At 35.8% G+C, this 27,650-nt stretch overlaps 1 protein-coding gene across 5 annotated transcripts in view; it reads right to left on the bottom strand.

Annotated features, from left to right (window-relative positions):
• Positions 1–27,650, bottom strand: part of LOC145673227 (cell adhesion molecule Dscam2-like) — a 510,467-nt gene that overhangs the window by 133,609 nt on the left and 349,208 nt on the right. For all 5 annotated transcript variants that reach the window (XR_014128733.1, XR_014128732.1, XR_014128734.1 and 2 more), the window contains exons 7-8: positions 5,747–5,898; positions 1,453–1,563 (exon numbers count right to left, since the gene is read on the bottom strand). Coding sequence is in view for 2 of the 5 variants with exons in the window: in XM_081742719.1 (XP_081598845.1) it covers positions 1,453–1,563; positions 5,747–5,898 (263 nt within the window). In the remaining 3 variants the exon portion in view is untranslated. The remainder of the gene's footprint in view (positions 1–1,452; positions 1,564–5,746; positions 5,899–27,650) is intronic.

Below are 27,650 nucleotides of genomic sequence, written 5' to 3'. Positions count from 1 at the left end.
CAGTTGTGAAATAAGGGAAAAGTGTATTTATTTCACACGAGAAAGGTTCAACACATTGTATCCACATCGCTTCATTTCATACCCCATAATACATATTTTGAGCTCTGAATATGACAATATCTTCACTTTTTGAAAGATGCTGTACCTTAAAATCCGTTCTGTAGTTATTAATCAGTGTTTTAAACTAAGAACTCTCAGGAATCACAAACACACAAATTTTGGAAGTCTCTACTACAATAGTAATAAAGCACTTGAAATGGCCAGGCAATGTACAACAACTTCAATGTAGAATACTATGGTCATAATATAACACATTACAAATGAATAGGAACAAGGTTGCAAGGGTTGAAAGTTTTACTTTTTTGAAAATCTTTTATTTCGAAAACTTAATTGTATAAGTATCATATCCAAGCAAGTAGACGATATTCAATACGTATAAATATCATAATGCTATTTAGCGCAATTTGATATCTCAAACCGTTCCAGAAATATAAAAATCATTGGTAAAATTCGCAACAGTACTTGAAATTAGTAATGGGAGAACTTGTAATTGCAACTACTAAAAGCTATTGCTGTAATATTATGAAACAAATGTCATAATAGCAAACATTTTAAACATTTCCTACAAATATGTCATTTTAAACAGTATACGAAACTCACCCCATATATTTCATATAAGCAACACTAATCTGGTGGTATTACAGAATTGTCAAATGATTTCTCCCTGTCGATATTTGCATCGCACAAAATTTCAGCGCTGTTTTATTTATACGATTATGTTACAAGAGTGCGTCAAATCAAAGACATATTTAATCCTGTTTAGCTGTCTTCAGAATATAAATTAGGAACTCTCTACAAGGAGGAACACAACTACGTAAGGGGAAGCGAAGTTAGTACACTAAATCTAGCTAAACAAGATTTTGTAAGGAAAGAGATTATAGCTCACCCGGTAACAATAGCAACAAATTGACTGCCTTTCAGCTAAGAATATACTAGTCTGCATACACAGCTATGAAAGTTACGAAAATTCTTTTGATGTAATCAATATAAAATACAATTTTTCGGGAAGAACCCAAGAATATGATCCTCCTGAGGGAATTTTAAATATTCGGAAGGGAAAATTGTATACTTATAGGCCACCCCCTAAATTCATAACTGTTGATCAGAGGATCAAAAACTGCAACATTTATTACTACTAGTAAAATTGATAATGGCATCGTGTAAGCTTTCGCTTGAATAAGTTAGTTTTAATTGATCTAAACTCATTTTCTTTAACAAAATTGAAGAGTTCATTTTAAATACCTGCAGGTATGGAAACACATTACATTTATTTTATAGTGTTAATTATTGTACTATCATTGTTACGAAATATTTGGCGTGGAACAGTTTAGCACGACAACTAAGAAATATATTTACGTTACTCAGGGTTACATGGAACACAACAAAACATACCTCTTTCCCAGCGAACCAATTCAATCGGGTATCCTGCCACAGGACACTTCAAAATAAGAGTTTCGCCAGCAACAGCCGTAATTTTAGGTATTGGGCGAATAAAAGGCATGCCTGTAAACAAACAGAGAATGCATACTTATTACAAGCAATATGTGCGTCTCTGTTACGAGTATGTTCATCCTATTAGGTGTATGTGTATAACCCTTTAAAAAACAAAGAACACTAGATACAATCTGATACTTAATATACTTATTTGTAGGTTACACATAGTACATAAATAAATAATCTATTCTAGCAATAGCAATGAATAAGATGCTACAAGTGCCAAACAGGGGCGGACCAAGAGCCTTGTAACCAGAGAGACTATCGGGTTGACACAGTCAGGGGGCGCCAAAACGAGCCTCAAAAAGTAATTTTATAACGTGTTTTCTACTGACTTTTTTGGTTTATATACAAGGTATGTTAGAAAAGTAATGAGACTAATTTTGTACTAACTAAAGTTTTTATGTTTTTCAAGCAACAATGTTATCCCCTTCAAAGTAGTTCCCTTGCGCAGATATACACCGGCAGAGTCGTTGTTCTCACTCTTGGTAGCAGCGCTGGAAGTCTTCAACTGATATGGCTTTTAACTGGTCGGTCACAGTCTTTTGAATGTTCTACAGAGTTCCAAAATGACGTCCTTTTAGGACATGTTTCAATTTCGGGAAAAGGAAAAGGCACAAGGACTCAAATCAGGGGAATAGAGGCGTTGAGGAACAACAGTAATGCGTTTTGAGGTCAAATATTCACTGATGGAAATAGCCGTATGACACGGGGCATTGTCATGATGAAGCATCCACTTGTCTGCAATGTCTGGTCTCACACGAATTACTCTTTTCCTGAACCTTTCTAGGACACTTTTATAAAACACTTGGTTGACAGTTTGTCCTGGTGGAACAAATTCTTTGCGCACGATATCCTGTTCAACGTTTTCGTCAGTTTTTGAAGTTGAAGGTCTCCCTGAGCGAGGTTCATCTTGAACGTGTTCTCGGCCTTCCAAAAATGATTTGTGCCAGCGGAAAACTTCCGCTCTTGATAAGCAATGTTCCTCATAGGCCTGTTTCAAGTTTTCAAAAGTCACACTCGCGGATTCACCAAGTTTAACACAAAACTTTGTTGCACAACGTTGCTCTAAATTCTGATGCTACATTTCTGTAACAGACAACAAAAACAAAACTTCACTGATGGCGCTGTCAAAAATAATGTGTAAGCTGTACGGAGTTATAACTCGAACTGAGGAAGTGGAAGGGATAAACAAACCGGTCTAGCACAGGTCAGTAGACACAACGTTGCCAGATCGCCCGCAGTGTTGCCAGTCTCATTACTTTTCTTACACACCTTGTATTCTTGTAAAGTAGCGTCAATTACATAATCTTTTCCGATTCCATGGAAGAAGAGAGTTTCATAGTACTAGGTGGGCTGTATCGATAAATGGAGACATGGCATGTAGAAGAAAGAGTAAAGGGAGAATTGGTATTATTTATAGAGGGCCGTGTTCTTTATAAATTTTTGCAGGCAATGGATGTTACTGGATTTTATATATTCATTTTTTTCTCTCTCTCTCAGTGGCAGTGAAGGGAGAACAATCTACACAGCACTTAATTTTGATTTCTCAGAAACGACACCGCCGCGCCGCGCCAAACTGTCGGCCTTTGTTGAAAGTAGTGTCTAGGAAATATTATTGTTTTGTTATGTACAGTTCTTGCCAAATCATTCATTTCGACAGTGTTTGTGAAATCGAATATACCACTCTGCAACAAAGTGGGAGGGGGTTAGAAGGGGAGCTAAAAAAAAAATCAGCGACTACCTTTGAATTCTTCCTCCCGCCAGCACATGTTTTCGTTGTTACTAATAACAATGACCGATAAATTAAATCTTAAGCTCATCAGTTTAACAACAATCATCACCACTACAACAGGGACGTGATTTCAGACTTCGCTTGAGGGGGCAAGAGCGCCACCGACATAAGACTTTCACGTTTCGTACTAGTATATTAGTAAACAATCTATTAAAGTACATGTATTCTTCAAACTCTTGGGGGGGGGGAATTGCCCCCTCCTGTTCCCCCTAAATGACGCCCCTGCATTACAATAGAGCCAGTAAACCCGTGCTATCCAAGTATATCGGATGTATGATGTGGTGAGGCTGTGCGGACTATGTTTAGTTAGGGAATATTAATAAAGCATTGTAGAATTTTAAAATGTCAGAAAAAAAAATCCAGATCTTACATTGCAGAAAAAGAAAACAGCAAAAAACCCACGGGGAAGGAAAACAAAGTCGGATATATGTTAGAATAACTCTTGATGTTATTGATGAAAAAATCAAATGAAATCATTGAGTTTTACGTCCCACGGTTATGCCGGTTAGGCTAAAGAAGACGGTGATGATGAGAAATGAATGAAATGGTGGAATGAAGAAAGTGGGACGAAACGGAAGAACCCCGAGAAAACCTACGCACACGGTTTTTGTCCACCACAAAGTTCACTTGGCGCGAGCTCGTATCGAACCAGGACCCCATGCATCAGAGGTGAACGCTCTGGTATTGAGACACCGCGGCCCCCAATGTTATTGATATAACAAAACAATTTACGACACAGCAGTAATCATAGCACCATTAGTAGTATTCAATAAATGCTTTTCGATATTGTTTTTGTTTATACATAATCGGTACATAAATAATAATATAATACAAAATGTAATTGACACCACTGCATATTTTTAAGTGCTAAATATACCTATATCAGTATTTGGGTATTAATTTTTCTTCTTAAAAATGGGTTTAAAATATTAAAATCACTGAAATAAAATTATAGTAAGAAAGAAACTAACTCCATGGCCTATAGAACGCTGAAGTTCAGTACCGCGTTCATATAAGCTTTCCATTGACTTCTGTCCTGAGCCTACTGGAACAAGTTTCTATTTTGTATTCCTATTCCTGCGAGATCCATCTTAATGCTGTCATCCTATCCGAACCTGAATCTTCCCAATGATCATTTTCAGACTGGATTTCCAGTTAAAACTTCCTACCTTCCTCCATTCTGCCTACACAACTTGTCTATCTGAGCTTTCTACACTTGATGACTCTAACGATGTTTGGTAAACGGTATAAATTATGCAGATTATAGTAAAGTAATTATACGATGTTTAGAAATCTATCTATATAATTCAAGTTGTAATACAAAGTTTAATCCGGCATTTGGACAAAGTAAGTAAAACCTAGCCCCAAATATTTGTCCCAGAGTAGGTCAATCCATAATTGGGAACATTAAAGGTGAACTTCATTGAGGTTGGTGACCACAAGCTACATGGAAGATAGTTTGACCTTGATATCGCTTGAGCTCGAATGACTCCCTCCAATTGTAAAATAGCCATTGAATGAATGCATGATCCATCTACTGATAATTGACGAACACCGCTATCTCCTTACAAGTGATCAAACTCCGGAGAACACCGTCCAATTTCAAGCTAAAATGGACTATTGGGATAATTTTACATAAACCACTCTGTCGCTCTACATAGATTTAAATCATACAGTGAATTGTGTGAAATAATTAGCTTTAATAGGAACGTACAGCACTTTAATATTATCAACTTTTCAGGATAGTGACTTGGGGATTGGCACTGTTGCAGGATAAGATGGGTAGACAACTTACATAATTGCTTCCTTCCATGTCACTTGTGGTTACTGGGCGCACCTTTTGCGCACAGAGTCCCGATTTAAGGCGATAGAACGGTGAAATTTGAACGCTTTACGGTGGTTTGGATTCCACTTTAAACTGCAGGTTCACGTCTCATTTAGCCTCGGTGCTGAAAAAGGATACTATATTCCAACTAACCAAGACACATTTACTTTTGGGGGATGTATATCTTAAGCTGCGATGTTTTTACGCAACACTCTCCTATTCTTTACAACCATTTGCAACATCATCTATCGATAAGAGTCGTTTTTGAGCTTTCTATTTTCTATACAGCTTCTGGCATGAGCTCATGTGGTTGGACGTTAATCAGGAGGTCCACGTCTCACACAGCTTCGCTGCTGAAAGGGATGCTAAACTCAAAATCAACTCAAATTCTATTACAACTACAATATGTAATAGAAATACGTATAATAGTACAATATGTAATAGAACTTCGTGAGAAACTAATGCAATTGCTATACAATATTGTAAATCAAAATATTCATGCAATATGAAGTGCGTTGATAAAATGAAATATTATATATGAAATGAAATTATGATATATGAAATTCGCTTACCATAAATATTGAGTCTAGCTGAATGTGTGGCTTGGCCGGCACGATTTTCTGCAGTGCAACTGTATTCTCCACCATCTTCTACTTTCACACTGCTAATGTTTACTAGGCTTATAACGTCTCCGTTTACGGTTACGTACTGTCCAATGACAAACCTGTGAAGAAAATTGTACTCAAATAATAACAATTAACAATTTAAAACTATCTACATAAAAATGATCATCGTGGCAAAACTACTGTTTGACGCTCCTTTACCCATTTAAGCCCACTGTTCCCAAATGGGAACACTTTATTTTTTATTCCTTTTTGTTAGTGAATTACTTGTTATGTATTTATTTCGTCTTTTACAATAAGGTCCTGGTACCAGTCCATCTGCTACAACTAAAATCCTCAAAATATATTAAATGCGGTCAGAATAAATAAGTTTAGAAAAAATTATGAAACTCTGAAACAATAACTAAGTTGGACTTGGATGGGTAACGTAAAATTGGATCCTAGACCTGAGAATATGATAATGGAAGTTCCTATTGAATTTCAAGTTGAAGGTTTAGCAACAATGAACATTTCAAAGACGGCATCACATGAGATTCGTAACATTTCTCTTATGGGTGATAATTGTCCATTATGTGTACTGCATAATTTTCGAATGTTCATTTCAAAATGGATGGGACAAGGGGCATTTACGACGTTTATTTATTATTACTTGTTTCTCCAAACTCAATATAAGTGTATGAAATATTGAATACCGAGGCCTTTTCGATTACAGAATATGAATACATCGCTCAGTTGAACGAACTTTTGTATGTGATATTATTTGAATTTAGAACATATGAATTTGTCACTCCCTTTCACGAAAGTTTGTATAGAATGTTTTTTTAAAGCTTAGAGAATATGAATCCACTATTCACCTGTACGAAATTTTTATGTAGGGTCCTTTTGTTAAGGAAACACATATGAATCAGCCGTTGACTTGCACGAAAGTTTAAGGAGGCCTTTTACTTTAATTTTATTTGCTTCTATTTTAGTCATAATTAAATACATTATCTATCATTGTAGAATTTTATCTGTTTCTCGTTCTACATATTTACCGATACTTGATGCGTTTTCACACTTTAAAAATATATATAAATGCTTTTTTGTGCAGTAAAATGAAGAAATGGGGTAAGATTTAAAAAGCATTAGATGCCTTAAGTGGTTCGCTATAATCTAGGGATAGCCAATTCCGGAAATTTTACTTTTCGGAACCCGGAAAGTAAAATCGGAAAAATTCCGTTTGGGAAAATTTCGGAATTCAGAAAAATGCCGGAATTCGGAAAATTCCGACTTCGGAAAAATTCGGTCCGGAATTCGCAAAAATTCCGAATGTTTTCGGATTCCGGATTTTTTCTGAATTCTGGAATTTTCTAAATTCTGGAATTTTTGTGGATTCTGGAATTTTTCCGAAATCGGGAAAGTGTAATTTTCGATTCCGGAAAATAAAGTTTCCGTAATCCGGATTCCGGAAAATTTTGGCCATCCCTATAATCCATTATAATCAATTGTTTCTAATACTTTTATAGCCTTAGGTCCTTTTATTCATTTTCACCCACAAAAGAATTTCGATTTTGTGCATTTTATAAAAGGGATAACTTTATTATTTTTTTTACTCTTTGTTATGCTTTCATATATAATCAACTCTTGAAGTTTATTTTACTTTCAGAATCTGAACCGTAATTTACACATATGCCCTGTGCGTTATACTGTACATGCCAACTTCTGAGTATTCCAGGTTGTATAACGAAACAGGATAAGGTTGCAGGATAAGATATCATCTGTAGCGTTGTTGTCCTGTGCGATCCAACTAAAACTATTCTTAGAAGTAAGGTTTTTCAAGTGTCACACTCCGATTTGCTTGAAACTCCTAAATAAATAAAGGAATCAAAAGTAGAACGTGCGTGTTTTTTTAAATATCGGTTAACGTGTGGGATGAAGGGGGTAAACACCCCCTAAAATGCGAACATATGGCAATATGACACATTTTAGCAAAGCCATAACTAGCAACGCACAATGGGAATTTCCTTGAAACTTCTGGTACATTAACTATTTATTGATTTTAGAAAGACTTACGACTCGATTAGGAGAGAAACATTGTACAACATTCTTCCAGAATTTGGAATACCGAGAAAACTAATTAAGTTAATTAAGATATTATTAAATGAATCAAAGTAAAGTCCAGGTAGGAAAATTTTTGTCCACCGAGGTTTCACGTCGAGAATGGCCTAAACCAAGCAGATGCGTTGTCGCCATTATTATTTAACTTTGTCCTGGCATAGGCTATAAGGAAAATCAAAGATAGCAACCAGGGCCTAGAGTTGAACGGTGTTCATCAGGTTATCGTGTGTGCTGATGATGTAATGATGATTTAGTAGGGATTGATAGGAGAATAATACAATAGAAAGAAATGCATAGGTCCTATTAAACGCTTGCGGGGACATGGGTTTAGAAGAAAATGCAGAGAAAACTAAATACATGGAAGTGCGTCGGAACCGTAATATGGCGAATTATGGATACTTTTGATAAAGTAGACACTTTCAAATATCTAAGAGCAATATTAATAGACGAAACTCATATTCACGACGAAACTAAATGTCGACTAAAAGCAGGGAATTCGTGTTATCATTCAGTTCAAAATCTCTTGTCGTCGCTAATTCTGTCGAGGAATTTGAAGCTTAAAATATATAAAACGATAATCATGCATGCTGTTCTGTATGGTTGCGAAGCGTGGTCGCTTACTCTGAGGGAAGAACATAGACTAAAAGTATTTGAGAACAAGATACTGAGACGAATACTCGGAACCAAGAGGAACGGGAATGGAGAGTAGTGGAAACTTCATAACGAGGAATTGCATAATTTATACGGTTAGCCGAACACTGTTAGGGTCATATAGCTAAAATGGAAGAAAGTAGAAACGCTTTCAAAGTCTTGACTGGAAGACCAATCGGGAAACGACCATTAGGAAGACCTAGGCGCAGATGGGAGGATCATATGAAGATGGATCTCCTAGAAATAAGAATACAAAGTAGAAACTGGATCCAGTTGGCTAAGGGTAGAAGAAGTCAGTGGAGAGCTTTTGTGAACGTGGCATTAAACCTCTGGGTTCCATAGGCCATAGAATTAGTTATTCACTCCAGGAGTTTCAAGCAAATTCACATTGTGCATTGCTAGTTATGGCCTTGCTAAAATGTGTGATATTGTCCTATGTTCGCAGTTTAGGGAGTGATTACCCCTTCATCCCTCACATTGACAAATATATATATAAAAAAAACACGTATGTCCTACTTTTGATTCCTTTATTCACTCCAGGAGTTTCAGCCAATTTCGCATTGTGAGTTGCTAGTTATGGCCTTTCTAAAAGATGTCATATTGCCTATGTTCGCACTTTAGGGGGTGTTTACCCCCTTCATTTCCCATGTTGGCCGATATGTAAAAAAACACGTTTGTCCTACTTTTGATTTCTTTATTCACTCCAGGAGTTTCAAGCAAATCGGTGTGTGACACTTAAAAACCTTGCTCGTTCTATTGTCACAGTCTTCCGTAGCTCTACAAAATGTCACCTTTGTATGAAGTCAAAAAATGAGTTAAATTAGGGTTACAAGATATGAGAACATCTCCCAACCACTGTAAGTTAAAGAAAAGCACGTAAAAGTTAGTAACGGAGTGGAACTCCTTTCTATATCCACCCCTAATCCCATCTCACCTCAACTTTATTCGGACTGTACTTGGATTGGGAGTGTCACTATTCATCTCAGCCCCCGAAAACTATTTGAGAATATTGGTAGTTTTCTACTTTTTTTTACATGCCACTCCTTCCCACTCTACTCCTGTGTACAAGGGTGTCTCACTGCTGAAGTATTTCTTTTGAGATTGTATGTCGTATGTATACAAAGTTTGGGAAATTGATAAAGGTGCTGTAGAGTTATGGTTGAACATACACACGTTTTGAGTACAAAATACCTCTTTGTCCCCTTTGAAATGAAAATTAAAAAAAAATATAAAAACAACTGGAAATGTTTCTGTTTATTTTTTAATGAGGAACTTGTATACAGAGTTTTACGTTCCTAGCTTAAAGGGTTAGTAAGATACAAAATGTTTCGTATGAATTCTGACCCTCGCTTCCTCTTGGAATATGCATTTTAATCAAAGTAACATGACAAATAGCCATTTCGAAGTAGGTAATAACTATATACAAGAAATAATTTCAATTGCTTCAGCTGTTTTTCCGTGATTTGATTACAAACAAGACCACTTTCACTTATGATAGAATATGATCCATCTCCATACGGTCCAACTAAAAATTACTCTTACTCAAAAATATATAAATAAGTAGAAATATACTAATATAACAATGAAATATTGTATTGTCATTTGACGTCTGTGGCTGTGCTAAATTTCATCATTGTATGACGTTGATAAATGAATGATATTAAGGTTAAAATTTGAAATACGGTCCGTACGGTCCATCTCCGTACGGTTCAAAAAATGAAATGAAATTTTGAGTTTTACGTCCCACGATTATGCCGGTTAGGCTGAAGGAGACGGTGATGATGAGAGATGAATGAAATGGTGGAATGAAGAAAGTGGTAGGAAACTGAGAACCCCGAGAAAACCCACGCACACGGTGTACCGTACGGTTCAAGTATAATTACTTTTTAGTTAATAAACATACACATATATAGAAATACATGAATATAATAATGGAACATATGGTCATTTGACTTCCGTAGCTGTGCTAAATTTCATCAATGTATGACGTCAGGAGATAAGTGAAATGAAGGTTAAAACATGAGATACGGTCCGTGTATAATTATTTTTAGTTGGGAAAAGCATATAAACATTTATGAAAGTAAAACTGAAATAATTCATTGTCAATCGACTTCTATCGATGTGCTAAATTTCATCATTGTTTGACGTCAGGAAATGAGTTAAATTAAGTTTGTGAGATTTGATCCCTCGGATGAACCATTGTGAGTTAAAGAAAAGCATATAATAAAACATTTTTCAAATGAAAGAGGCATACTAAATTTATTACCACTAATTCAAGGTATTTAGGTTATATCTTGGTGGTGGTTGTTGTTGTTTCTCTAAATCAAACCGCCTTCACTCGATCGTTCGGGATAACGACAGCAAAATCAGAGCATAGCTCAGAAAGACAAATACAAGTATTAAATGAACTTGCTTGATTCCTTCCCAAATTAAAAGGTCAACTACGAATATAGCTTTAACACAAAATTTGAATGTGAATTGAACTTCTCTCCTCTAACAAGTGAATATATTTAATCTTGATTTAGGTTAGAGACACATTTTACGGATTGTGGTTACAAACAAGCAGGTTGTGACATACTGCTTGTTTATAGTGTGAATTTTGAAAGGATACATAATGAGATTGTAAAATACGAGGTAAATCTTTTCCACGTAAGAACAAAAACATACAACTCAAAATTACAGCTGGCGTCAACAGAAATGTTTATATACAAAGTCTGAATCACGACTAATATAAATGTATTATGAGAGTAAATTGAGTTAAATGGAACCTTAGTTGTATGTACGAACACAAGGCTATCAAATCTTTGATGAGGTACCTCTCAAAATCCACCAATGAAAGAGTTTTTACGATTGCAAGCTGTAATGAGAACATACGATTTGATTAACAAAGGATGGGTATTGAACTTGAAACATATGAAGTGAATGGAGCACACACGTATACTGTTGGTGGTGCTTGTTCTCATAACAAGAAAACCCTTACGAGAGGCGGAATTCAATGGACGTCAACGAACGAAATTACGTCGTTGAGGATGAAAAGACGAGTTTTTTCCAATGAGGTTTCGTCACTGGAGAACAGTGAAGGAGGTATTATTTCCTCTCTCCGCTGGAGAATTTAATTGTTAGACCGCGATTTCTTGCTTTTGCTGGAAGCATAGAGAGAGTGCCACCTGGAACAAAAGAGGACTCTCCGCGCGACATTGAGGAGGAAGGCTGTTGCCGCGAGCGAGTGAGTGTGGCAGGGCGGAAGAATGGAGACGACAAGGACAGGCAACATTGAGTCACTTCGCATCGATCCCCGTCACGCTGAAAAGAGAAGCCAGAAACGCGTGAAGTCGCGCTAATATGAGAGGGAAAAACCTTCCCTTCTCTTTTTCCATCCCTGAAACCCTCCCCTGACTAACTTCAACCCAATGTAACGATCCGAGTCGCGATCATAAAACCGTCAAGTTGCTTGTTCCCGCCTCGCTCTAATGACTTTCCTTATCAATTCTATTCGTTCAGTTATCCATGCGTTATTTCAGTCAGCTATAGTTCTCCTACCAACATTTTTTCTTCTGTTACATTGAAATGAGAAAAAAATGAAAATGTGTCGTCAGTGTTACGTCGAAACTAGGAGAACAAGATGAATAATTATTATATATTTTCATTCCACTAATTCCTTTCACATTCTTTCATTCCTTTTGGTATTCATAATGAACTTGTCTTTTGCGGAACATCCCCATGCTCAAACGAAGAACGAATAGGAAATCTGAAGAAGTTATTGAAGTCTTCTGAAATGACATAAAAAGCGAAAGCACTTTATTTTTGTAGTAGAAATATTCTAATATATCAAGTGTCAAAATTGAAATTTAAGCAATTCTAGAAGGTCATAGCACAGGAACTCAGGATTTTTTTCTAAAGAGGACATGAGACTTCGAGGCAGAAGCACAGTTGCGAATACATCCACACCTTTACTCCCATGTGCAGATAACATTACATACAAAACAACAATTATTTAGGAGTCGCGGTGTGTCAGCGGTACTGTTGCCAACACTGGAAAATAAAATTACCTGCACCCCGTCAAAATTCTTTATGCTATAGGCCTAATGTGAACTTTCTCTGTTCGGATAAATTCACGGCAAGGAAATTTACTATCGTGGCCAAAGTACACTAGCACCTGTATTCTGCATACCCTTGGTACATTCATTAGTGAGCTTAAGATATACACTGTGCTAAAAATGAGGAACTGAAGTCGGTACTGATCATTTTATTCTATTTACCAGTAACTGCTACTTCTTTAAAATTGCCGAAACGGATGAACAAAAAGTATATTAAACCTTACGTGACAGTTTTGAATTTACAAAATGAAATTTACTCTTTAAACTTATACTTCAACCACAGGAAATTGCTTTAAGAAGTCCTAACGAAGAAAGTTGGAAGTTTAAGAAAAGTTGTCACATGCAGCAGCTAGGAACAGGAAACTGACAAAATGCCTAAGAGTTATTTGCCAACAATCGATGGACAATGTAAATTTATCGCTGTATATATGCCGCACAACTATGACAAATTATACATCTCTGCCTCTATTGTTGAAAACAATGTTTCACAATAAAATCTAATTGCTATCAAATTTCTTATGTTAAGTAAATGAGAAACTACTATAGATTAAAAAATATCGCTTAATGTATAATAGAAGGAAATTTGTATTCATAAAAGCATTGTTGACGGATTTCGATGTTCAATGTTTTATTGTGGATTACAGATTTCGAAATACCAGTCATAAAAGGGCTGGTAAGAAATTTGTACCGGTCACAATCAAAATAACAGCAATATTTCCACTCAGGCCGGTAAAATACCGGCCAGTTGGCAACCCTAGTCAGCGGGTAGATCGCTCATCTATCGTACCCAGTGTCCCTGGTTTGATTCCAGCTCTCGTCAAGTGACTTTGTGGTGGACAACACGACGTGCATGATTTTTTCAGGATTCTGCCATTTTCTTCCACTTTCTTCAGTCCATTATTTCGTTCATTATAATGTTCACCGTCTCGCTTAATCTCGGAGTATGAACGTGGTACATTCAACTTAACATAAATATAACGAAGTATTACGCACATTACATAATTTTATTAATTACAGTAAATATAAACCTGGTATAGTATATTTCTGAAATATATTAAATACTATAGCGTGTGAGTAAGCAAATGTAATGTTTTGACATAGATTTCGAGGAATCGAATCCACTTCGAAAATCCAGGACTCTACAATTTGTCGATCCTTACCAAGGATGTTATAAAATAGAGGATCTGCCCATCCGTATCTTCAACATATAAATTTAATGAAGCCAAAAAACAACCGAGCATCGTCTGGGCCGGCGCGTCTGATTGGCTACTCTCGTTTCCGCCATGATTGTTGGCTCGAAACATTGCGATATTAGTGGGGCGGAGTGGGAAGAGTAGGTGTGGCGAAGCTGTGACGTATGGCTTCAGGATTTTGTTGTATGGGCAGATCCTCTATTTTATAACATCCTTGATCCTTACCCTATCCTGTGGGCAGCTATGCCTTAGTGATTGTTAGTAATTCAGCTATATTTCACCTATAACTTGTAGATTTATTTTATTACCTTAAATAAATCACAATCACATTTTACGCTTTGTTATTGTTTTGGTATCCCACTGGTATACGGCCAGCTCGCACGTTTTTGGTATAGTGGACCTGAGTTCGATTTCCGGTTGAAGAACATCGAGCGCATTACAGGATTCTACCTTAAATGTAAGTCCACGTTCCTTACTTTCCACGCCAACGTTTCTCGACATATAAATTTCAGAGAACTCAAGTACAATACTTTTTGTCGTTTTCTCATAGGTCCACGTGAGTAAATTATATATTCTCAGTTCTGAGAAAAGGGTGCTAAACTGAACAAAATATCAAAAAGTAATCAAAAGTCAGTGCTTTTAATTATAAAGTTTCGGCAAAATTTTATTGTAGTTTTTTAATGCTTTGGTCCGAACTAAATTAGATTGTTAGGAATACCTCACGGATTCAGTAGCAGGCATGTGTCTAAACATTATAAAGTAAATCATGGGCGTCTCTGGCATGAAAAAGTTGAGAGTGTCGACTTGAACAAAGGATGATTGTAGACTCCAACTAACTTTACGCCAAAATCGTACGGTAAACGGAATACTGCTTTAGCAAGCAGGATGAGTTTATACATCTACCGGTACAATTAATCATAGTATATTCTTCCATCAGCGTCTGGTTGCATGTTACATATTTAGAAGTTTCTATATATTATGATCCATAGGGAACCTCACCTGGATGTAGAAATTATACTATTAATTTTATGCCTCTCCACCTTCCATTTTTCCTTCCATCACCTTCTACTACGTCACTCAAAATACAACTTCTTTCCCAACAATGTCAGAACCCCCTTTTAGTAATTATTTCACATATTGTTTCATCCCTATTATTCCCAATGCCTTTTATTAGTTTATTACTCCAATCTGCTAAATTTTTCGATCTTCCTCGACATACAAATTTTGAACTCAAGTACAATATTTTCTGTCTGTTTTTTTCGTAATGTCGACGTTTTTGCTCACTACAATGCAAATCGCACCATTTAACTTCTTTCCGTAACTCTTTATTCAGTGACTCATCATATGCTCAGTGATATGCTTATCATTATCAGCACAATCATAAAGATATTTCACAATTTCTCACGTTGCTTTTTATTTTTCGCTTACATTTCATACCTGTGCACCAATAAATTGTCATAGTCTCGAACATTCCAGCCACCACTGTATCATTCTTTCTCACATTTTTTAAACTTTCAAATTATCTTTCAGTTTTTCTTTACTTTCTTTATAACGAAATACTTTAGTTTGTATAATATTTACCTGTACCGTGGGCAAAAAGTGCTCATAAATATGTAATATACTTAGTAGAATGTTCATTTTAAATTAACAGAAAAGAAGAATGTTTTTAATATATGTAGGAGATTATTATGGGATAGTTGTGGCTATGTACATGTTATGTGTTGACCTAGTCAAGTGAATTTATGTATTTTACGGTCTTAAAAAGAATATTTAAGACATATCAAGCAACAAAGGTGAGACTAATGATCTTTGAATATCTGAGTTGATTCTTGCATAAAGAAAAGTTATTATCGCTTCGTAACATATATTTTACCAGACGGACCAGGTTGACGACGCTTTTCTATAGAGTCGTTATAAAAATTTGGTTTACCAAACCCGGGATCTTTTGAAAATTCAGTTCCCGAAGAAGGAAAGTAGGGCTGAATTTACTTGGATTTTACCATTTATGAATACGAACTTAACCGTATTACGAAGCGGTAAGGTCATCAAAAGAAAAATGGATAGTGAAATAGTGCAACAGGAATCTAATACCGGTAATCCAGGTGAAATTATTGCAACACCAAGTTTGTCATCTGAGGATCGACTTTTGTTAGCTGTGCAGCGACAAATTATGCAAATGACGACTGAGATAAAACAAACCATGGAACAGAAGCTCAATGAATCTAACACAAACATGGAACAGAAGTTCTATGAAGCTAACCAGACCATGGAACAGAAGATAGAACTGAAATTTAATGAAGCTAGCAAGCAGTATGAAGAATTAAGTAAACGAATAGAACGGATAGAACTGAAATCAGACGATACAAAACAAACAATCGTCCAGGTGATGAACGACATATCCTCGCAGTTTGAAGAGAAGTTAAAAAGGTTAGCCGATGAGTGTCAAGAAAAGCACGATCATCAAAATCATGAAATCTGTGCTGTAAAAAAGGATTTAACGTTAATAGAATCTTCCGTTAAACATCAAAAGATCCAGTTGGCTACTATGCAGGAAGAAATTAAAACGTTACAGGCTAGAGACACCATTTATCGCAATAATCTGGGCAGTGATCGCTTCGAGTTTCCCCAATCACCGGATATAAATACGCCTTCGCCGGAATCTGAGGAGGATATTATATTAGAGGAAAATTGTCCGAAGATCACTGATGAACGAAATATAAATGGTATAATGACACAGCACGCTACGGACCGGAACAATCACACCACAAGAACAAGGAGTGAGAAAAGAAAGGTAAAGCTAAGTGTCAAGATGAGCGAAATCAAAGCCATGAGTAAATTTAGTGGTAAGTGCAATGAAAATGCTAGTTCTTTCTTAGAGAAGTTCCAAGACGAATGCAGTATAATGTCTATCGACCGATCACAATACATGAAATTAATACCCCATGTATTACTCCCACCTTGTTCCTTATGGTTTAAGGCAATACGTGATCACATTAGTACATATGAGGAATTTAAAGCGGCATTGATCGCGAATTACGAAAATGACTTTTTGCTGGCAAACAGAGATGCCACTCTTAGAAATCAACATTTCAATCCTCGATTGCACAAATCTATTGTAGAGTTTGTTATAAATGTCTATAATGAATTAAAGGTTGTTAATCCCTTGCAATCGGAATCAAGAATAATTGCATCGATTCGCAATTTGCTTCCATTTAAATTACAGCAGATCTTATTTTCCACACAGTGTATGAGTTTCAGTCATTTATTAATGCTTGTACAATGCTACGAAACTCAATACCATGCTATGAATATAACACAATCAGGAATGGGTAAAAGTAAGAATAATTCAGATCATTTGGTCCCTGTTCGGAATTTGAATATCCGAAGTGTGAATAATAATGAACCGAACCTAAGACGAGTATACTCTAGCAATCAAAATGAACAAAATAGACAAGGCTATGTAAGGAATCCGCCTAACCTAATCAACCGAAGTAGACACAAAAATAATAGAAATACATGTCGAAATCCTAGAGATGCTATCAATCCTATGTATAGACATAATCATTGTTCACGAGATGGTACTTCGTATCCAAATTCAAATCACGATGAAAGACATGTACAACCTAATGTAGAACCTAACCACGATTGTGCGGTACAATGCACTTTATTAGATTCATATGCCAGTGCGAATGTAACATGATTACCGTTAACGAAATTAGGTTAAACCCATGTTGGTTATAGATTCTTGTGAATTTTCGTTTTAAAGTTTGTGTTAATATTAATAATGAAAACGACGGTTATAAATATTTGAAATGCATCTAGTTAAAGAGTTAGTAGCACCCAACATTCTTGATCAAATAATTAAGAATGAAAAATAACAATAATAATGAAAAATGTGTTTATTTAATAACAAAAAGGTGTCTTTTGTTTCTGTAAAATAAATTTATTTACTTCCATTTGATTATTCAAACGTAGGTTATGTTTAATTTTTATTCTTTCTTATTAATGTGAAGAATCATAATTCAATTTATAATTAGTTAAAGGCAAAAAAATTACTTTATATCAGATTGATTTGTGTTTAATTGTCAAAGATTATGTTAAGAATAAGATCCATTCTATAAAATCCATTATTCAATAACTACCTTGAATGAAATTCTTCTTTATTTTGAACATCTTAGTGCTACTATGTATACATTACAATTGCAACATCTAACTTATTTGTTATACAATGCGCCCGAAAAGAATAAATATTATTTGTCACATCATCGTTTGTAATAATGATCGAAACTAGTAATCTTGATAATTTGTGTTTCACCCTCGTTAATTATATTTCTAAGCGACGATGTTTTTAATGATAAAGAATAAATAATAATGTAATAAAAGAGAAATATTAATGAAATCAAAGATTTATTGTAAATGTATTTATGTGAATGATAATAATTAATATTTTATATATATATGAGGGTTAACCAAAAAAAGTAATGAAGATATATACGAGGTGTGATCAAAATATAAAGAACATATGTAATGTACGAACATTAATCTAATCAGACCAGTGGTTCTTGAATATAAAAGCCAAGCCTACTCATGACTTTTATATTCAGTCCCTTTATCGGGCGACATTTTCTATAACGAAATACTTTAGTTTGTATAATATTTACCTGTACCGTGGGCAAAAAGTGCTCATAAATATGTAATATACTTAGTAGAATGTTCATTTTAAATTAACAGAAAAGAAGAATGTTTTTAATATATGTAGGAGATTATTATGGGATAGTTGTGGCTATGTACATGTTATGTGTTGACCTAGTCAAGTGAATTTATGTATTTTACGGTCTTAAAAAGAATATTTAAGACATATCAAGCAACAAAGGTGAGACTAATGATCTTTGAATATCTGAGTTGATTCTTGCATAAAGAAAAGTTATTATCGCTTCGTAACATATATTTTACCAGACGGACCAGGTTGACGACGCTTTTCTATAGAGTCGTTATATCTTTGACATCGTTTTAATTTTAGATTAAGAGTCTGTCAACGGCAGTCATGCCATCAGAAAAGCAAATATGGTCATTGTTCTAGTTTCTATCAAATTAACCATCTGTTCCCTAATCAAATTCTTCCCTGCTTTTCTAGATAGTAAGTAATGCCGTTGAAAGGCAAACGTTTTTTGTCGAACACCTTTTCTAGCTCAATATTCTATGTCATATCTTGTATTCAAATTTTTCATGGTTAGTTCATATATGAGTTTCTTTCGAGTCTGATCTTTCGTTTCATTCCAAGCATCTTTCAGATTGCTCAGTTTATAAAATCAACCAAAACTACGTATAACTTTGAAAGCTTTCATTTAGTTTATTCGATGGAAACTAGTTAACCCTTTTGTGCAATATTCAACACCTTTACTTCTTCGTCAGACAGTTTATTCTTTCTGTCGTACAGCTTAGAACGCAATGTACTTTTCCGATCATATTCTGCATTTCGCTGCTTAAAAACTCATTTCCAATCTTAGTTTCTATGTTGCAGTAGTAGTTTGTCCTTGCTACCTTTCTATTTCTATTGAATTTACCTCCATACACATTATTCAAATTTCTTCATACTTCCTCTTTTTACCTCTATGTCTAATGCATATTTCTTCACTTTTATGAATTTCTCTTCTTAATTCGCATTCAACTTTCTATATATTTTACATTCTTGAGTACAATGTTGAAAAACAATAGAAAAAGTAAAGAAACACAGTTTCTTCTATAATCTCTGCTTCTTATCTGTTCTATCTTTATGATACCATACTTTTACTCTCAAAGTTCAAAATCCTTCCACACTAGTTAGTTTCTGTATCTACTTGCTCTCAACCTATATACTTTTCTTCGACATTTCAAACAAATTTGTTTTTACTTCCCCATCTTTAAACTTTTTAGTATTTAACTTGTCCCTTATTTTTCTTCCGTATATATTTATCACTGTGATTTCAAACTCAATCAGTACAATATGTTCTGACAATTTTCACGTTTGTTTTTCTTACCATCTTCAGTATCTTTGTTTTGACATAGCACTTATATGCTGTAATATTATCTATTAATAGTAGTCATTATCTCTTGCTTTATTTCCACGGCACTCAGAAGACAAGTATACACAATGTAATACTGCTATTTAATAATAATGTAACATTCACGTGTTTCTCCTATTTCTTTATTTCTTCCATGTAAGTACTTTAAGCCCTCATTCATTTCCTCTTCTGCACAAAATTTTGAAGGAGACGCGTCCCCCTATCCTCCCTGACAGAGAAGCCCATGCAGTACGCTATACCTAATTTCTGTTTCCACCAGCGTACTCTATTCAGCAGTGGAGAAGCAGACATCGTGTATCGAATTCAGAGCAATTCATCGTGAGGGAAGAAGAAATAAGGAAAAAGGACTGGAAAGAAAAGTGGACAAATAAAGAAGAAAGTAGAAAGAAAAAATAAGCAAAAAGATTTAGATACTTCTTGCTTTTCTATTAGGGAACAAATTGTATTCTTCTCAACAACAACAAAGGATTACATTCACAACAAATAACTAAGATACATGCAAGAAAAGAGAAGGAAATTAAAAGAGAAAAATACAACACGCTTCAGTAACCAAATAATTGCCTCATAAACAAAGAATATAAATGCCTCCTGTATAATAATGAGAGAATCTCAAAAATGCTAACTGAAGAAATAGGGAAAGATACGGAAACTCAAATAAATTTCCACAATTTAACAACATTCTTATTTTCAAATGAACCTACTAAACTTATCTGGTTACTCACAAGAGATCTATACCAAGTAAGTCATCTAATCGAACGTGAAGTCATCACTTACAGGAAGCGATATACGGTTAAATAATCCATAATAAGTTCTAATCGACCGACATCTTGTTGGAATTGCTGCGGATACAGGCACATCACTTATCTAACAAATCAAATATGTTTGGTACAAATACGTCTTTGGTAGACTTAAACAGGTTTCTGCAAACAGTCACTATTCTGAAAGAAAGAGGCCACGATTCTAAGGCTGGTAGTTCATGCACGCTTTACTTACACAGAATATGTATTCCTAAACTAGAAACATCTAAACTACCAATTGACAATTCACTTCGTTACAATCGGTATCGTGTTGCTAAATCAAGATTTTGTAATTTGTTACTATATCTCCTTCACGTTGTAAGATTTCATTTTCAAATCTTTAGATTATGTTGCGTCATAGTTCCACCCAAACTTGCTGTTGGTCTTCTGATAGCGACTCTAGTGTCCATTGGAGAGAAACTGTTCTCACACGCAGATATTGGTGTAAGATCCTGTGTACTGGTGGCGATGTGATACTTAGGGTTCACTATTGGCATCGGAATGTCGTTTGTGTGTCCGAAGCATGAGCAAACAATTACTTCATTTTCATCAGTCACGGTTGTGATAAGGCGACTAGGTCTGACTTCGTCTTTCAAAGTTACCTAGCCGCACCGAAATTCCGCACATCACCAATTATTTATCCGTTTGTGATGAAGCAAAGTTTGAAAATATGGCCTAGTAACAGTTCATACTGAAGATACTCAGAAATATGTTTATTACTCTTGGCCACTCCAATGATATGGTATGGTTGAATAGTTGTTTTGAGTTTACTAGGATTACTGTGCTATTCATTTTCACACATCTAATTGCTGTACAAACGGAAAAACTCTAGATGATCTTTCCAACTTAACGTCATCCAATTATTTTCCAATCAAATTCGGAACACTAAGCTTGCCAATTTCAACAGCTTTATCACCATTGACATTATTGTTACCTACCACTCTGATTGCAATACTTACAAGATGATTATAATGTAGAAAAGAGTTGTGTATGTATCCATCTAATCCAGTACTTGTTTCATATCTTTATTATCGTTTGCCTACATGACTTACTTAACATGTTGATCACTGGAAATGAAGAAACATTGGAGAATTTCCCTAGACTCTTCATAATATGAGCTACTGCTGGAGCTGTGAATACACCTCGTAACTACGCTATTACTAATACCTCTTCCATGTGTGAGATCTCCAATATACTTCATCGCTGTCATAAGTACTTGTTTGATCATCATGTGTGAACAAATGCAGCTCCAAAATATACTACCTCGTCGAATAGCGAAATAACCATGACTAGTGAAAATTTCAAATTCATCTTGACTCATTCCGTAATAAGCACTCTTGCTACACTTTGAGTCCCTATCTCCACATAAATGGAAACATTTCCTTTACGTATTGAAGATGTATCTGTCGATTTATACTCTTGTGCACAGATGTAGTTTCAAATCATACTACTTGAAATAAATATCTGACTCAAATACCAAGTACAAATTGTTTCCAGGAATTCCATCAGTTTGGTGCATATATTTTCCAATTCGAATGAGTTCTCTATTACCTCCAGCATATTTGAATTTTGTCCAAATCTTTCCACTTAGCTTTGATGCTAAGCCTTTCTGATTGATCCAAATGAACATTATTTTGGTGAATATTCACTGCTAGAGCAGCCTGAATAATGAAATGGGCACGAAGCGCACGTGAATAATTACGCCAGTCAATATACTTTACACTGAATTCTGAACATAGATAAGGAACCAAATTTCCTCAGTTCAACTTCCATTCATTGTGTAACCAAGCGACCGTATATATAGTATTAACATGTGAAAACCATCTAATCTTATAACTACTGAGAACAACTCGTCTGTAGCTCCAACAATGCTATATTAGAACAAGACAATGGTTCTTGGCTTAGAATATTACTATTCTTATTAGTGTCGGTGTGTTAGTACAGTGATAGAGTGACCTATGATTCAATTCCCATGTAGGGTATGCTATCTGCTATGCAATTAACAGTATATGCTTCTTCTTCCTAACGAGGCTGGGCGATAAACCCCTGCAACTCCATCATAAATAAGGACGTAATCATTTTACAAACTACTTGGTGAACCTTCGCTAATATAACGCTACTAGTTCTCACAACCTTTCGTTAACCTTATTTAAGAATTGCAAAATGGAATCAGAGGGAAAACATATAATGATGATGATTGTTTATTTACATAATCTATACATATAACAAAGGGAATCTGCTGGTCACTACTGCTTATCTGCTAAACCAGGGCCAAACTCCGTGTGTTATAAAAGTTAGTTTAACAGAGTTTAATTAAATAATATAGATTCTGTCTGACTTACAAAGATCATCATATTAGCAAAGTGATTTGAAGTAATACGCCAGGCATATGATAAGCCTTGGGCTATATCGCTTAGAACTTTCTTAAGAGTGATCAATTAAAGACTGATTCAGGATGAATCAGACGCTCTTAAGAGATGAAAGAAGGTAAAATTTTCGCACAGAATAGCTGCTGCATCGTTTGATACAAATTTCTGAACATGCTTAACATTTAGGCCGGGCTAGGATTTTATCATTTCATTTTCGTTCAAATACACATTCTAAGGGGAAGAACGGTGGTTCAAATATACATTTCAAATATATTCCGTAAATCTATTTTTCCCTGATAAGGACGAGAATTTAGGATTAGGAGATAGATTTCTAGGTTTTCAACATCTGTGGTCGTGTTAGCCAGTCACGTACGAGGGAGGACGTCCCTTAATGATCACACTATCCGAGGAAAGAGAAGGAAGGAAGCAGCCTCGGACTTATATGTTAGGTACCATCCCGGCATTTGCCTGGTGCGAATGAAGAAAATTCAGGAAAACCTCTCTCAGGATGGCTGGCCTGAAAAATCTTTTACACTTTTTCGACAGAGTGTTCCCATTGGGAATCGAACCAGAGATCGTTCGCAGAGGACGAGGATAGTGTATTTTAAAATCATTAAAAACAAATCACCGAAAAATGTTCTTGTGACACCTCGAAACCAACTGGGTGGAATGGCTGACTTCGGCAACATACTTTCTCATAGAAAAACGAGGAAATATCAGGTATTTCTGTCCAAATCATTCAAGAGTATTTCCTCAAAATTAAGTCAGAAATTTCGACGAATGTGTAATGGGTTACCAACATTTAGAAATTAAATTAGTGGAGGCCCTCGTGTAACTTGATTATGTTTGCATTATATATGGTTGTGTATTGTATTCATTTCATCAATGTGAAGAACAAGATGATTTATACTGTAGTTCAACAATCTGTGTGTAAAAAAGGATATTTTTTTGGGTAAAGAACACACGCATTAAATAAACACATATATTAAGCAATGTAAATATGAACTGCCGAGTAGCAAACAAAGCTAGCTTACGGTTTGACCATATTATGCAGTGCTTATGAGAATTAACACAGTTGGAAGTGCTTTTTAGTTGCTATTTGAAATATCAGAGAAAGCTTTGGAATCATAAGAAGCTTATATCTTTCATGTTTATTCATCAAGAAAATTTTATGAACTTTCCTACTCGAGTTTCCTATGTATTTGCTTTCGCTATATGGTTAAGAGTTCCATTTCCAGCTGAGACAATTCTATAAATAAACGATATTGCTTACAAAGTGTACGTGAAAGCAAGTTATAAAACACGAAATCAAACATACTATGTATGTGTATTCATTGGCAATTCATGTCTTCTCTAATACCGAACTCAGCACTCACTAATTAAAAGCTCACCATTACACTCATTCATTATACAGGAAAGTAAACTTTCAATTTGTGATATATACATTAAATTGAGTATACATTTTACTATATATTGTATGAGAAGCATATAAAAAAGGGGTCAATATTTTTAAAAACAGAAGGAAACAAGAATAAGATAAAAGAAGAAATATATTGTGATTGATATACAAGTACATACCTTGCCTATTTTTCGACATAATCACCATGAACCTCCAGACATTTCAGGGTAGCATGACAGAAATTTTCATGTACAATCTGTGTAGAAAATCTGCCGCTTAAGAATGCAACCAGTCCAGAACTGATGTCCTGAGCACTTCACAGTAGTTGAAACTGTTCGATACAAGCCACTTTTTCAGGTGAAAAAAGGAAATAAATCGCTAGAGGCTGTAAGGAGAGAATAATTGAATAATTCCTATCGATATTTTTGAATTGTCTCAACAATACAAGCAGCTGTATGTGGACAGGGTTGTCATGAATCAGAAGAATTCCAGAGTGTGGCATTCCTCTCTGCCGATTCTGATGGGCGCACCACTGCACATTATTTAGTATTTGGCAATAAACATTTGCTGTAACTCTTCGTTCTGGTTCCAAGAATTCCTCAAGAATAACCGTTTTGCTCTCAAAACACAATTGCCACGATTTTGTAAAATTTGTTCGAATTTCTTGCCTTTAGGAGAACCAAAGGTCCCGTCATTGCATTAACGTCTGTTTCGACTCTCTAGTGGCGTACGATATTCAGGTTTCATCCTGCGTCATTATGTGAGAAAAGAGGGCATCCTCATTCTCCCCTCAGGCGGACCAAACAATCATGTACAGCTGTTATTCCTTGGTCTTTGTGAGCATCTATCAGAGTTTTTAGGACCCAGCTCGCACCCAGCTGGTGATAACTCTCTCGCAGAATGATTCGTTAACACGTTTCACTAGATCGTCTGTCTAAACACTATGCCTTCTGCTACGCATCGTCATAAACGTTTGGACGCCTTTCCTAGTTAAGTTGATTTTGACTTTAACGTCCGTTTTAGCCAGAGTTGACGTATGTCAATGAAAACTTGACCCGCGACCCACTGAACCACCACCCATCGTGACCCACGACCCACATGACCCACCATCTACCGTGACCCACTCTGACCCACCATGACCCACTCTCATCCACTGTGACCGACTCTGACTCATCAAAATCCATCGTCATCAACTCTGACACAAAATCCATCCACGGCCTCTTCTCTACTGACTAAAGAGTTTACACTTGTAATAAAACAAGACTGTGAAATTGTCACTAATCGGAGTTTGAATTTCTATGGTCAATCGCTCAAGCACCACTCTGTTACAATAACGGTGGATCTGACCTTTACGATATAAAATGGTAAAGTGTATGTCAGTGAGGAAACTGAAGCACTTCAAGGTAGGGAGAAATTAGTGTGTGCCTAAAATATACTTGTACTAAGAGAATATTCTTACAAGTGTTAGTTTCTCAACGCATTCCAAAAGAAACTTCGCAGGAAAATATTCCTGTACAATATGGAAAAGGTTATGATTTCTCAGTTCACAGTATTTTTCTCCAAAAGACTTGAAAAATCAGTTTTTCATAGTGTATAAAGGTGCTCGGGTGCCCTCTGTGAGAGCATCTCCACAAAGTATGCTCATAATTGTAATTTGTGTAATCACTAAAACATCACGTTAAATTTAAGTTACAAATATGCATAATTGCAATTATTATGAATATTTATTCAAAGTATATTTATTCAAAGTAGTTTATAAAAAGGAAAGAAGAGACATTAAAAAATCGGTACAAAGTTGAATAACACAAATAAGCCATTAGTAATACAAGTATACATTTTCCATAACTCGTAATTTTCCACCTTAAAACAAATCTGAAATCCTTTTTTATTTTTCTGTTGGCCTCCAGGACTTTTTCGTGGTAAATTATCCGCAGCGAATGATGTCCATCCTTCAGCCAAGAAATAACTAGCTCGTCTACTTTGAGCTTGTCTACCGGTTGGCCATTAACATTGATGAACAACAAGTTAGACAATGTTTGAGAGCTTAGTCTATTTCTAATATCAGTCATCTGCGAATTCATAAGGGGAAATCCCCGTTCGCACTCTGTCGTAGAAATTGATAATACTTCTACCCGACGTAGAAATGTCTGCCTCTCCTCATCGACAATCTGCTTGTTAGACTTACGTCTGATAACGATTTTTCTCGGCCAGTTTTGAAATACTCAGCAAGGAGTATCACCTCTCTATCACCATAGATCTTTTCCATATCGATCATGTCAGTTGGCAATGTCGACTCATGGAGAACAGAAACTTCATCTACCACACTTTTGATAGGAAATCTTGTGCATAAATTACCAATTAAAACCTGATAAAATGATTTCGTATCTGTTTATTTGTTTTGATGTCATTGATGTCATTGTTTTGATGTTTGTTTTAATGTTTATTTTTGTAATTACACATGAAGGTTTGATGTTGTTACCAAGTTCCCTGCCCCCCCCCCCCCCAGAAGGCAAAAGGGAACGAGGTTCCAGGGAAGTGTTCAGAGGTGCCTTGGAATTTCCCCCTTCTTCCCCTTCAATTACCACACTGCTGTTTGTCATTGGCGAAATTACGATGAATTTTAATTAAATTATTATAGTATGATTATTTCCTTTTATCGAAGGACCCTAAGCACCAGAGGTGAACGCTCTACCACTGAGGCACATCGGCCCCTCAGAAGACACTGTCTACAATGCAGTGATCAGAGTGAGTAGGTAGGTCAGACTGAGTCGGTGGGTCACAGTGGGTCATGGTGGGTGATGGGTCGCAGTGGGTCATGGCGAGTAGTGGGTCGCAGTGGGTCACGGTGGGTGGTGGGTCACATGTTGACCCATGACCCACTGACCCACCCAGAAAACTTGACCCACTTTACCCATTGCCTCACCGACCCACTGCCCCACTCCATCTCTGAGAGGTTATATGAGACGGAACCTACTGATTAACGTGGAATCCAAACTACATGAGCTCTCACCAGGAATCGAACCCGGGTCTCCTACTCCAAAGGCGTGTACGCTAACCGTTTAGCCACAAAGGAATTCAACGCCTTCCCTAACACTCTGTACCATTGTCTGACCCTCTCTTCACTCATTATTGTCGGTTCGTAAATGATATACAAAATTTCAAATGGATGTCAGCTGCATTCTGTCTTT

The sequence above is a fragment of the Thermobia domestica genome, chromosome 16 (assembly GCF_964235325.1).
Source record: "Thermobia domestica chromosome 16, izTheDome1.hap1.1, whole genome shotgun sequence".
Classification (NCBI taxonomy): domain Eukaryota; kingdom Metazoa; phylum Arthropoda; class Insecta; order Zygentoma; family Lepismatidae; genus Thermobia; species Thermobia domestica.
This window is presented reverse-complemented; position numbering and strand designations above follow the sequence as displayed.